Source organism: Cydia fagiglandana, chromosome 4 (assembly GCF_963556715.1).
Source record: "Cydia fagiglandana chromosome 4, ilCydFagi1.1, whole genome shotgun sequence".
Classification (NCBI taxonomy): domain Eukaryota; kingdom Metazoa; phylum Arthropoda; class Insecta; order Lepidoptera; family Tortricidae; genus Cydia; species Cydia fagiglandana.
In genome coordinates this window covers 17,191,060-17,205,053 of record NC_085935.1, presented here as the reverse complement: position 1 = coordinate 17,205,053, position 13,994 = coordinate 17,191,060, and the positions used below count along the sequence as shown (strand labels likewise).

Here is a 13,994-nt window from a genome sequence, read left to right as displayed (position 1 = left end):
AATAAAATTAGAATATCTTAAACTGGCTCACCGGATGGTTCGAGACAATCCAAACCTCCTTATCGGCGAAGCGCGGCACCCGACAGCGGCGCGCGCAGGCCGTCCGCCGCCGCGCCGCCCGGGCGCCGCCGCCGCCGCCGCAGGCACGATGACCGCACGTTCCCTCTCCGATGCGGAGTGACTTGTTACCACTTGTTAACAAAAACCACTGACGCACTTCCTACTTCGATCTCGAAAATGCGAGTTAACGGTAACGATTTTAGCAGCATGGAATGTGAAAATTAATTTAGCGAGAAAAAAGTGGGTAGAATCGAAAAGCACCGTTCGATGACTTCGATCGCGAGACCGCCAAAAGACTAATAGTGGCGATCTCTGCCGTATCTCACTATTTAATCGACCGAGCTTTGGATCGGAAATGTTAAAGCACCATGCTGCAAAAATATACGCAAAAAATATTTGCGGACCATCGGTCAAGACGGTCGACGAAACAAAGTCATGGCGGCGGCGATTAGCGGGAAGCGAGCAATGGTTGGCAGGGACGGGAAGCGGAACTACGTCACGGCGTGGAGCGGAGCGACTGCATAGACGCTAGCGGCATCGATCGGTCAACGATCGCGTTACTCTCTCAATGAATGAAACAATGAAGATCTTCGATGTGGAGTACGGAACACATAATACCATTTCCAGGTAAAAAAGGACAAAGACGCTGGTGTGGAATTTTAATAGTGTAGAAATTTAAATTGGCAACTAGGTTTTATGGGATTGCAAACAGTATCTACCTACGTTGCGTGCTAAAATAACAAGCCATGGAATAAAGTTAAAATGGAAATATTAGCCACAATCGGGTATGTTGCGGTGGTTCAGTTGATAGAGTGGCGTTACAGTACTGGTGTTACAGATCCACAATCTCGTGAATTGCGCCAGAGGCTATGAATATTTCTATTTTTCCATCAAGCCGAGTACAAAAAAAATATCTTTCACTCTTTCTATTTCTATAATACAAGAGTATAGATTACCTTCTCGCTTTCCTGGCGATGCTCGCCCTCCAGCTTCTGCAGGCGCTGCTGCATCTGGCGGTAGTCGACGTTGAGCATGGACATCTGGCGGTCCTTCTCCTGGCACGTGGCCTCGGCGCGCTGCCGCCCCGCCTTCTCTTCGTTCAGCTTAGCTTGCAGCGCTGCCACCAACACACAGTTAAACAATCCCTCTTCTCAAATAGGGACCGACCACATCAAAACGTAGTGAAACATCTTGAACAGTTTGCGTTGCGTTTCGCTGTATATATGCCGTATCAGCGTAATGTAAAGCTTCGATGTGGTCAGTCCTACTGTTTAAACTGATATAACTAACATAAACGGATCACTAAGGTTTTATACCCATAGCCAGGATATCGGAAGGACATTTAAGCCTACAGTTGATAATTTTTTACAAAATATACGTGCATTACGGGGAAAATTAGCAAACTGGACAATACCTGTAAATATCATTTCCAATGTTCCTGAAGCATGCAAAAAGTGAAGTAATGAAAATCGTTTTAGGGTAACAATTAGCTGTAGTGAGTTTAGCACGAACCGAATTATTTGGTCGGGGTATACAAGGAAATATGGGGGGAAAGGGCTGAGGAATAACAAGGGAGGAGACAGCTCACCTTTGACTAGCTCGAGGTTGGCTTCCTGCTTGGAAAGCAGCTGCGAGCGTTGCGTGTCCTGGTGGGCGCGGAGCTCTTGCTGGTACAGGTGGTGCGCGGCGGAGCGCTCGTGCGCCAGCGACGCGCACTCCTTCTCGAGCTGCGACACGCGCTCCGTCAGCTGACGGTTGTCGTTGGCCACCTGCCCCAAGCGCGCGGCCGAGCGCTCGAGCTCTGCGTGCGCAGCGCTGAGGCGGCCACCCGCCTCGGCCACGGCGGCCTCGGCACGCTGCTTGCCGGCCTTCGCAGCGGCCAGCTCGTCGGCTAACGTCGCCCGCTCGCGCTCGAGCGAGTCCCGCTGCGCGCGCAGACGCGCCGTTGTCCCGTCGCTGACGGCGGCGGCGGCAGCCTGCGCAGCCGTCATCTCTGCCGCCTGTTTCCGCGCCTTAGCCGCAGCCTCCGACTCCTGCTTTAGTTTCTCGCGTAATTCCGTCAACTGCTTTTCTAGGGTGTTGATTTTATCATTGTAATTTTGTAGGTTGCTCATTTCTTTTGCTCTCTTGTTCTGTTCTTCCTCGAGTCGTCTTTTGGCTTCACTGTAGTTCATTTCTGCTTTCCTTCTTGACTCTGCTTCAATCTCTGCCTTGCGCTGAATTTCCTTAAGGTCATGTCGGAGTAATGCCAACTCTTTGTCAGTGTCTGCTATTAATTTTTTACTTCTAGATTCTCTCTGAGACAGTTCTTCCAACTGAGCACAAAGGCTCACTTGTCTATCCTCAAGTTTACGTCTGCCATCCCTCTCTCTCTCTAAAAGTTTCTCTAGCTGCAAAATTGCTTCAGAACCAACATTGTTAATATGATTGGTTGAGATTGTGTCTACAACATCTGTGTGCTGGTTCCTACGACCACACAGTTGGTAATCCCCATTGTAAGTGAAGCCCACAAAGGGTAAATGGTTGCCAACAAATGCTTTTGGCACTGGAAAAGATTCATCTAATGCATCAGATTTTTCAATTTCATCAAAATTTTTAGTGTCATCATCACTGGACAGCTCAGGGACTACAGGTGGCACAGAGTCTCTGAGATTATCGAAGCTCCACTGTTCATTGTAAAAGAATGGGTGTTGCTTGATTTCATCAACACTATTCTTACCTAATCTTCTAACTCTGTCTGTAAGCAGCCCTCTTATAAGAGACTTGGCCTCTTTAGATATTTCTACATCATCAGGAAACTGTAAAGAGTTTCTGTGATCCATAATTTTCCCATAAGTTCCTACTAAGCTCTCAGCGTAAAAGGGTGGATCCCCAATTAACATTTCATACAAAAATATACCCACAGCCCACCAATCACATTCACGGCCATACACTCCTTCTCCATTTTGGGACTGTAAGACCTCAGGAGAAATATAATCTGGAGTCCCTACAGCATTGCTAGCTCTCACCAGCCCATCAGGGCCCATTCTCATGCAGGTGCCAAAATCTGCTAATTTTAAGTGACCATACTTGTCAATTAGCATGTTATCCGGCTTTACATCTCGGTGAACAAACCCCATGTTATGGATTACGTCTAATGCCAGCACTATTTCCATTGTATAAAACTTGGCCCACTTCTCGGGTATATCATAATTAGACATGAGACTAACAAGATCACCACCAGGCATGTAATCCATTACCATGTAAAGATACTTGTGGTCTTGGAAGGCAAAATGTAATTTGAGAATCCATTCTGAGTTAGCGTGTGCCATTATGTGTCTCTCCTCCCAAAAGAAGGTGGAGTCTGATCTTTTGATCATCTCTACTTTGCTCAGCAGCTTCATGGCGTACACGTGACGTGTGGACTTGTGTCTGACTAGTTGCACTTCCCCGAATGCTCCCCGACCTATCACTTTTATTAGGTCAAAATCTGCTGCCTTCATACGAAGATCAACAATTTCAGATGCAAACTCTTCATCTATAACAAAAGAGAGTTACATTTGTTATGAAATAAAAGCTTCCAAAATAATTTTTACTGACAAAATAGGCATACATTGGACAGTTAGTTCAATGTATTATGCAAATGTTTTGTATGTAAGTTTGTTTAATGACAATGTAATCAACATGATTGGCAAAATATAACAAAACAATTCATTTGGAAGGAATAGTGAGATATTCTACAGTAATATGTATCACATTATAATATTGCAAGGGAGCAAACCAGCTAGGTAACTATATTTAAAAAGAGGCTTCAAGGGAAGATGTATCCCACAAAAGGGTTTCATCCACAGTATATTTATTAAAGACAAATTGCAACTCAATAAAATATGACTTGAAATGAAATTACATTTTTTGTTAAAGAAACTTCCAACTAATATAATGTACATGATGTCATTGTTAACAACACTGTTATTACCAACTTAAACAATACATTTGCACAAAGCTAACACAATTTATATTGACAAGGTTTTATGTAAAATAAAGTGGTGTCTTACATCTGCTAGTGTAGGCCTCGACGTTCTTCATGCGACGTATGGCCGGGTGGTCGCAGTCGGAGACCAGCGCCGCGACCGTGTCCAGCAACGAGTCCACGTTGCCCGGTGACCGCGGGTCGCACAGCCGCTCCTCCAGCGCGCGAAGCCGCCGCATGCGCTCCTCGTCCTTCACCACTACCTCCATACTGACACCCTTTCTCACGTCTTCACGCACTAAACGCCACCGCACATTCTCCAGATCACACCACCCACTGATGCCACATCGCGAACCCTCGACGAGTACACGACCTTCGGAGACCACTGCCCGTTTGTTTTGTCCGAGACGCACTATTCCACCGCTAAGTTATATTTCATTATCGAGAAGTCGAAAAAATTGTGTTGCATAGCTCAAAATGACAGCAGATAAAGGTGGTTCTCACAACAAAGCATATGCACGTTCGCGATTATATCCTATCGAAAAAACGGTTTTCTACTAAATATTATTGATAAACGAACACTAAATAGTAATAATTATTGGCACAGCTTTAAAAATATTGTCTAATTACGAAATATTCAACCGCTTGACCGATGATCGAACAATATTATGAAGTTAGCTGCAGGTATGAAGTTCGCAATGGCGACTCAGAGGGGCCACAGACTATGAAATATGACTATCTTCGTGTCAAATAAGGCGGTTAATAAACGATCGGACATTGTATTATAGTGTAAAATAGCAATGTATTTTACATTTTCTTCCCAAATATGAAATATGTAGAAACTTGCAAGAAAAATAAGTTATTTTATTTGCATGTTATCGCAGATGAAGTGAATGTAATTTGTTGTTTCGTATTATTTGAATTTAAAGGAGTCAACAAATTTCAACAAATCACATGCGATTTTTGATACATTACGTCATTTAATACGTCGATTGAATTTGTTGCACCTCAGTAATAAAATTGTTAATGTATCCAAAATTTGATAAATAAACAGCAAGCAACTATCGAACGTCTGTAGAGCCCATTAGAAAAGCCCATAGACAAATAAATCCATTCATTCTTTTATCATAGACACGCAGGATCCTTCATTCATTATTCCAAAATTCATTTTCATATTTTTCATTCGTTCACTTGTCTTGAATGGAACATGGCGGTGCTAGGCAGGATGTGCATAAGTTTTTAATTTTGCATTTATTATAAAATCGAAGATTTTTAACTATTGTTTATTAGATGGTGATTTTTTGTGAGCCGAAGTTGTTGTTATTGTGCAAGGACATCTTATAACCAGCTCACTTTTAGGCTACCTTGACTTTTTGCAATGAAATTTGTTACTTCGCTGCTGGTGTAAAAATAATTGTGACAAATATAACACATTATCTCAGGTAATTGTTGTTTCAATCAATTTTATGATTATTATATTTACGGATATCCTCAGATCCTGCCTTTGAAACCATCACCTGTTCAGTTTGAATGACTCGAATCTGTCCCATTTTATTTCAAGTTTTCTTGTTATTTTGTAATAATTTTACCTGCTTCTTAGTAGTCTGATATGTTGATGTCATTGAATATTCTGTGAAAGGGGAAGGGATCTCGGGATAACCCTATATTATTTTACTTAATACTTGAGGAATATTTTTTCTTTGTACTCTAATTCAATCACGTGTGGTTCAGGTCGTTATGGGGTCAATAACTGCTGACTTCGACTTATTTTAGTGTGATCGCTTAACTGAGAATTGGCTATATTACAGCAAGATTTCTTGTGATTTGACTGACAATGACGTGCATAAGGTATGCGGGAAGAATTTGATGTCCCGTTTCCGAACAGGCCATCGAGTGCGTAGTATTCGCGTGACAAATTGCCATGTGCAAGTGCAATCCCGGCACAAGGGCGCAGGTAGGCCACAGGGTGCACCGCGCAGGGTCGGGCGGATGCGGGGAGGAGGGGACGAGCGGGGAGGGCGGGGGATCCGGCAGTCAGCTGTGCGAGTGTCATCTGTCTGTTGTAGTCGCTCTCGCGTCGTGCCACGCCGTGGGAAGTGGCCTAATTGTTATCCCTCCTTCATATCTCGCGAAATTTGATTCTATTTTGCATTCTATGAGGTGTGCAGTCAATGTCAAGTTGTTATCATTCCAATGATACTTCAAATTTACAAACTCAAGTTATGAACATAGGCCTATTCCTTTGTGTTAATATTAAGTACTATGCCCAGAGTTGAGTTGTAGTTAATACTATGCCCCGATTTTGTTTCTGAATAATTTAAAGACTGCCCTTTTCCAAGTAATATGTTACTTAAAGGTTTTTCTTTCCTAGTCCTTTATGATCAGGTATTTTGTGTATATGCTGTACCTGTAGAAATATCTTAACAGATTATATTCAACGATTTTTTAAAGTTAATTTGTTATGGAAAGGGTATACCCCTTCCATAATCCTGTAGTTTGAATGCATTGTTTGACAATATCCATGCATGTTGTGGCATTCAAGAAACTAAATAATTTAGGAAAAGTTTTTAAAATAATATAAGAAAAACTTTTAATAATCATCATCATCATCACCTTTAAAAATATTGCATATCAATACAATTGATGATAAAAAGAGGTTAAACTTCTATTGGTGTGACACTTTCTTAATTAGTCTTAATTTATTCAAGCTACCACCCTGTCTCATAAAATTTAAAGTAGTGAAAATGGAGAATTATACAAAATGTTGCATAATAACATATGAATCCATGCAGAGTAGAACTTGTTTTCATTGTTTCACTGCATGTTTGGGATTGGCCATTGTTATGCAATCAACAATTTTCAATAAAGTTCGCTTTACGATTTACCGCTGGAAGCTGCCGATAACCGCTCACACGGTTGTACTGTGGTACTTTATGTTTTTTAATCAATGTTGATTAAAAGATCTGACTCATTTCCTTTTTCAGTAAATATTGAGAGCACACCAGTTTAGGCATTGTTTTATTAAATTCCTGACCTCATTTCACTTAAGTAGGTCAAATATTTTTGTCTTACTCAAACTTACTCTCATGACCAAAGAGGAAGTTACGAAGTTTGGGCCTCTTCTACCAATACGTGTGTAGAACCCATCCTACTATGGTAGAACCTTAGTTCAAAAAATAAAAGATAACATAGCCACAAGCGAATACAGAACCTCATACTGGGAAATTGAATAATACATAAGTATATTGTTAAGCACTAACTTAAACAAATGCACATACACAATAATACCTACAGGCATATGAATGGAATGATTGTTTTGATTGTGTTTATGGTATTTTCTTACATGTAAGGATTGGCCTAAAGATTCCTTACCTTGGCCAGTACCTATGTACTGATGCCTCATATTTGAGGTAGAAATGTGTGACAATTACTTACAGAACTGAGGATTTTATTTTAACACGCATAACATTTTTAATGTCTGCATAAAATAATATAACAAGAGTAATATTGATTATTTCCAGCAAGCTGTGGGTGCCATGGCTACGCTGATCCAAGAGAATGGCATCAGCATCAGCAATCACATTGTGCCTGACCACGAGTACTGCGAGCCGGCGCGGGAGCCCGAGCCGCAGGCCGTGGCGCCGCCGGCGGCGCTCGACGCCGCCGCGCCGCCCGACGACGAGGAGACCCCCGAAATAGACATCATGATAAACAATGTTGTGTGTAGTTTTAGTGTTAAGTGCCACTTGAACCTGAGACAAATAGCTTTGAACGGTGTAAACGTGGAGTTCCGCCGCGAGAACGGGATGGTGACGATGAAGCTGCGGCGGCCGTACACGACGGCGTCCATCTGGTCGTCGGGGCGCGTGACGTGCACGGGCGCCACCAGCGAGGAGCAGGCCAAGGTCGCGGCGCGCCGCTACGCGCGCGCACTGCAGAAGCTCGGCTTCCAAGTGCGCTTCCAGAACTTTCGCGTAGTCAATGTATTAGGAACCTGTCGAATGCCCTTCGGAATAAGGATTACGGCATTCTCCAACAAATATAGGGAGGCAGAGTGAGTATTGCTTTTGTTCTTTATTGGTATCGTTTGTGGCAGTATATTTAAATAATCCGCCTTAATAATTCACGATTAAAAAAGAAGAAACTTGATCTACTTTTAAATAACGCCCACATTAGGTGGCCTCAATATATATCTATCTTAGGGCTTCCTGGTTGAGAATGTTAGCTTCTCATACAACTGATGTACTTACACTGATATCTAACACAGTAACAGTTTACGAAGTAGGCACCAAGTCTATGTATTGACTTAAAATAAATTTTATTTCCATTTTCTTGTATGCTTGAAAAAGACGAAAAACCTTTTGCTATTTTTTTTTCCTTGCTTTAAAAAACATGAATTCATAGTCTGATCAGAGGGTAATGACATTGTGACATTGAACTTATGTTTCAAGATATGTCAAACATTGAACAAATAGACAAATGAGTTCATTTACCTGCAAGGTATAGGTAAATAATGGCATTACACTACAATTGAAGAAGAATTGCCTTATAGGTAAGTAGGTTCTGTAACCAAGTAACACATATCGGCACTACTTTGGAAAAAACTCGTTGTTCTGTCAATCAAAAGAAAAATGTTTTATCTATGTATGGGGTGCATCTGCATACACAAGGCATACACAGTTACTGCACTTACTGCCTTTTAGTTAGGTTGAATTTTATTTAGGGTCATTCCATAAGAAACGCTACCAAAGGGTTGAAAAATGAAAACTGGTTTAAGAAGTCAAAACTAACCTATTTCCATAGAAAACATACTGAACCTTCATGTCAAAAAAAAACCGAAAAAAAGTGTTTTTAGGGTTCCGTACCCAAAGGGTAAAACGGGACCCTATTACTAAGACTTCGCTGTCCGTCCGTCCGTCTGTCACCAGGCTGTATCTCACGAACCGTGATAGCTAGACAGTTGAAATTTTCACAGATGATGTATTTCTGTTGCCGCTATAACAACAAATACTAAAAACAGAATAAAATAAAGATTTAAATGGGGCTCCCATACAACAAACGTGATTTTTGACCAAAGTTAAGCAACGTCGGGAGTGGTCAGTACTTGGATGGGTGACCGTTTTTTTTTGCTTTATGGTACGGAACCCTTCGTGCGCGAGTCCGACTCGCACTTGCCCGGTTTTTTATGGTAGCTCCTGTACAAAAAAAATATTTTAAAATTTTTTTTTCATTTAATGCTGTGATGTGGGGTGTCGTTGAAAAGATCTTTCAAAATGAATAGGTGTCACCATCATCAAGTTTTTGATTAAGTGAATATTTTCGGAAATATTCGCATCAAAAGAAAAATAATTATGATATCTTCGAGAAACAGTTTTTATTGCTAAGATAATGTATTTTAAAATAATTCAGCATTTATTACTTATATTTTTAATCGAATTTATTAAAAAGACAAAAATTTCAATAAAATGAGCCATAATTTCGTATAAATCTGTCTTAATTTCGTACTCGTAACACCCGAAACGCACCATGAGTAACACCCGAAACAGGTAATTTATTTTATTAAAATTAAATAAAAAGTGATACTAAGTGTGACTTCAGTGTTTCAGTAGACTATACTAACTATTATTACTTGACATAAATAAAACTGGAGCTTACTTGATAAAATTCGCTTAACTATGCATTTTGGTACTGATGGTCAGGGTATAGGCCAATTCGCGTAACGCCCGAAACAGCTACTTTTTAGTGATTCTCTCGTTATTTCTCTTATACTTTAATAATGTGCGTACAGGAAAGGAAAATATTATCAAAGTAGTAGATGAATCAATAGTTATAACCTCCTAGTTCCTGTTACAATATCAAATAAAACCTTATTTTATGAGTTCAAGTGTAACACCCGAAACGGTGGAATGACCCTTTAGGTACTTAAATGAATAGAAAAACAGAAACAGACAGGACAGAAATAAGTATTTAAAATATTCAAAAGGTACTTGGAATTTTTTTAAATTTTTTACTGTAAATAGAAAAGTATTAAGAAATATTTCATGAACAAAATAGTAATTTACTGGCTTTAGCATACATTTATAGTTCATTTTTTTAGGATTAGAAAAAAGGTAAACAATTTTGATGTGTCTTTTAATTGAAAAACACGTTTTTAAAATAAGTCACGGCAAATATACTGTAACAATTATGAATCTAATACTATAATTTATATTCTTCTGCTTTCATAAGTAATAGTTACTGATTTTAAAAAGCGTTTTTCAATTAAAAGACATGTCAAGATCGCTTACCTTCTTTGTGCTTCTTTCTAATGCTAAAAAAAAAACGATACTATAGTATTGGCCGAAGAGGATATATTGTAAAACATTTGTGAAGTCTAAGAAAAGAATCATGCCAAAGTCAGACATCATTTTAGTTCTAACAATCTTTTTCATCTTGTGTTGTTGTTATTATAAACCATATCTTATTTACCTCTTTTTTTTTCAGCTACGAACCAGAGCTTCACCCTGGTGTCACATATAAACTATATAATCCTAAAGCCACATTAAAAATATTCTCTACGGGAGGTGTCACAATAACAGGTAATTATTTTATGTTTTTTATAATTTATTTTATCTAAGACATTCCACTGTGGCTAGCTAGAGGCTTAGTGCACTTACCTTATTGTCACTTTCTACCATCTTAGTAAGAACTGAAAGGAACAGGGAAATAACAGTTACCTTTCTCCGTCTCTCTCAGCAGAAAACGCCAGTCGCAAAACATACTCGTAGATGTAAAGTAACATGGACAAATCCACCAAACAATTGAAAACTGTGACATATCAATAACATTTTGAATAGAAAGTAGGGTAATAAGAAAGGAACTGGCCGCCCTAAACTAAAAATGAATTATATTCAACTATAAACAGAATTCAAGTATAGTAATAGTAGTAAGGTAGGAATGCCATACTTTTCTTGTGCGTCTCAGGCAGGGAGTGATATTATCCACATGGGATGGTTATTCCGTGCCTTAAAACCATTTAATGTGGTGACTATGTGACATAATAACTTTAGCCATCATAGCCAGACACAAGAAAAACCTTATTGACCTGCATAATCTCTGACCACGCTAACTTTGCAGCACGAATTCGCATACATATCCCTATAAGCTCCATACTTGAAGTAAGCACTTGTCATGAAAACTGGAAATGGGACACCTCTACCTAAATATGCTGTCATTCAATTCCTTCCATTCTCGCAACCATGCTGATACAAGTCAGTAGGCGCAAAACAAGTTTCAGAAAATCCGGAATTTGCTTTAACCCTATAACTGCATGGCCGTTATCTCCTGGCGCATGTCATACAGCATCCGTTCTGATACCACATACGTCTCTGTAGGTATACTGATGATGTGTAATATTAATATGTCTGTGACTAAGCCGTTTTAGCAAGCTCATGGTGCAAAAATTGGGTCGTAAAGGCAATTTTTTAAGAGATAAGTATCCAAATTTTAACTAACGGTATGGAAGCGCTTGGTATTCTGAACAAAACTTAACTCATTTTCGTCAAAATGTCCTTTACGCTAATTAAACCCAAAGGTTCATTAAATCAATATGTCGGATCCTAACCAAGTCGGTAAAATTTCAATAAATTCTCGCGATGCGTGTCTATCGTGACCGTTAAGTTAGTTAAGTTTCAAGGCTCTCTACAGATAGAAAAATAATCAATCGCATATTGGACAGGACAGTGATGTATCAAAGGATTTTATTATACGACTCAAAACTAGGCGATTTATCTACTTGCTTTCGTATATTTCCCATGTTAATATTTTGGGGTCATCCATTAATTACGTCACACGTTTAGGGGGAGGGAGAGGGTCAAGAAAATGTGACATATTGTGACATGGGGGAGGGGGGAGACACAAGCTTTGTGACGTCACTTTAACTTCATCAGTAACCGAAAATTTATTTAAATTATTTAGTTCGCTGTACATTTAAATAACAAGTTTTTAAAACGAAAATAGTTTTTAATCGTTTAATTTTCTTTCCTAAGCAGTTTTGGGTTATAAAATTACTAATATTTATATCGTCACAAATATTTTGATAAAATATTAATAATACTTAGGTATTTATTTAATTCGATTTGGCGATTTCGTAGAAAAAATGTGACGTCACACTAGGGGGGGAGGGGTTTGCCAAATGTGACCAAGTGTGACAAGGGGGGGGGAGGGGTCAAAAAACCTAGAAATTGGTGTGACGTAATTAATGGATGACCCCTTTTTTCACCACACCAGCTCGGAAAGACTTACTTTGCACTTCAAAAACTGATAGCAAAGTTGCATTTTATTCACATGTGAGGCAAAGAAATGCCGATTTTGAGTTGTTTTCTTTTGTTTGCTGGTAAAATTAACTTTTTTGGATGATAAAGATTTAATAACATTACTGAAATTAACGAGGAACAGTACGGATATGATGGTCGTTCTTATCTACGTGACAGCGTGATAAAACGGTGTCCATCACTTTCTATCCCACTGTGTTAAAAAGTGACAGTTTTATCACGTGGATAAAGATGGATAAAGCCATCCATAATACGCTGGCTGAACAGGGTTGAACAGGCGCCGAATGCACGCAATGCCCCCGGATGTGACATCTCTCAAGCCAAGCCCTCCTTCCGCGCTTGACGTAACTTTAAACTATAGACGGTAGAAAATAACGCTCGTGTCGTTTTCAGCTCGCAGCGTGGGCGACGTACAGTCGGCCGTGGAGCGCATCTTCCCGCTGGTGTACGAGTTCCGCAAGATGCGCACGCCCGAGGACGAGGAGCAGCTGCGCGCGCGGCGCGGTGGTGGCGGGGCAGGCGGGGTCGGGCCGCGCGCGCCGACGGCGCCGGACCCGGCGGCGGCGCGCGCGGCCGGCGCCGACGCCGACGCCTGGGAATGACCGCCGCGCTCGCCGCGCCCCGGCGACAACTGACCAACTCATTTGGCATACAAAGCAATAATAGTGTGTGAATTGTCGACGAGCTCCGTTGGTTCATGCCAAAGATATTTATTAGGAAGCCCGCCGGGCCCCCGTCCGGACGTATTATTTTCGTGATGCTCCCGTTAACTTCCTAGTTTGCTTAGGTGACGTCATTCGTTTTTGTTTAAACCAAAATGTTTCTTGAACGATTAATAATTAGTTACTACGTTCAGAGAATTAATCTCGGTGCGATACTCAGTTTCGTTTTTCGTTTGCAGTTATGGTTGATGAGTAGTAGTGATATTTGTAATAGTGTTCGATAACTTATGTTCTACGAAAGAGATGACTGAACGATTAGTTAGATGTTAGTAATTGTAAATATAAAAAAAGCTTGGACATTATACATTTAATTGAAAAATAATGTATTTGTTTTATTAGTTTATTAATATTGTAGTACAAACAGCAGAGAGGGGCATTATGCTACACGTCATAAGGCACAAATGGTAAAATACAAAATTTGTAGAAAAAGGTGCTAGAGGAATAAAGTGAAATCGTTTAAATTGCACAGCCAGTTTTTTTCAACAACTTCTAATATAAGGCGAGATATTAAAAGTTTTATATTTAAAACAACCACGTTAGGCTTCGGTTTAATATTCGGTAACTTTCAAATGTCCTTATTTACCTAAGAATATGAATTTATAAATACTATGAAAACCAACGTCACTCGACTCAAATAGAAACAATTTATGCATACGTACATGCATTTCATACGATCTTATTCATTATTCACGAGTTGTGTAGCTTTTCTGTACTTAATTACAGATAAAACGAAATGTATTGCCTGTTTGACTTTACATCGTTGTATACATCTACTAAATATTAATGCAAAAATTACAGATCTTTCTTACAGTCTAAGCCAAAAACGTTTGTGAATTCTGAGGTTTAATTATTTTACACGTGGTTTACGGTGATTTAATACCATTCATTTAGAGTGTTTCACCGTCCAAAATCTGCACTCGAATATTCGGCTTATTCTCATTAGTCCATGTA

At 39.8% G+C, this 13,994-nt stretch overlaps 2 protein-coding genes across 2 annotated transcripts in view; one reads left to right on the top strand and one right to left on the bottom strand.

The window, feature by feature from the left end:
• Positions 1-4,706, bottom strand: part of LOC134663965 (rho-associated protein kinase 2) — a 39,645-nt gene extending 34,939 nt beyond the window's left edge. Inside the window, exons 1-3 of the mRNA XM_063520520.1 lie at positions 4,095-4,706; positions 1,649-3,577; positions 1,017-1,177 (exon numbers count right to left, since the gene is read on the bottom strand). Coding sequence (XP_063376590.1) covers positions 1,017-1,177; positions 1,649-3,577; positions 4,095-4,278 — 2,274 coding nt within the window. The 5' untranslated portion in view covers positions 4,279-4,706. The remainder of the gene's footprint in view (positions 1-1,016; positions 1,178-1,648; positions 3,578-4,094) is intronic.
• A 485-nt stretch (positions 4,707-5,191) lies between these two features.
• Positions 5,192-12,923, top strand: LOC134663820 (TATA box-binding protein-like 1). Its single transcript, XM_063520331.1, has 4 exons — positions 5,192-5,451; positions 7,531-8,063; positions 10,493-10,587; positions 12,715-12,923. The coding sequence occupies exons 2-4, from the start codon at positions 7,546-7,548 to the stop codon at positions 12,921-12,923; spliced, it is 822 nt and encodes a 273-aa protein (XP_063376401.1). The 5' UTR covers positions 5,192-5,451; positions 7,531-7,545.
• Positions 12,924-13,994: the final 1,071 nt, after the last annotated feature.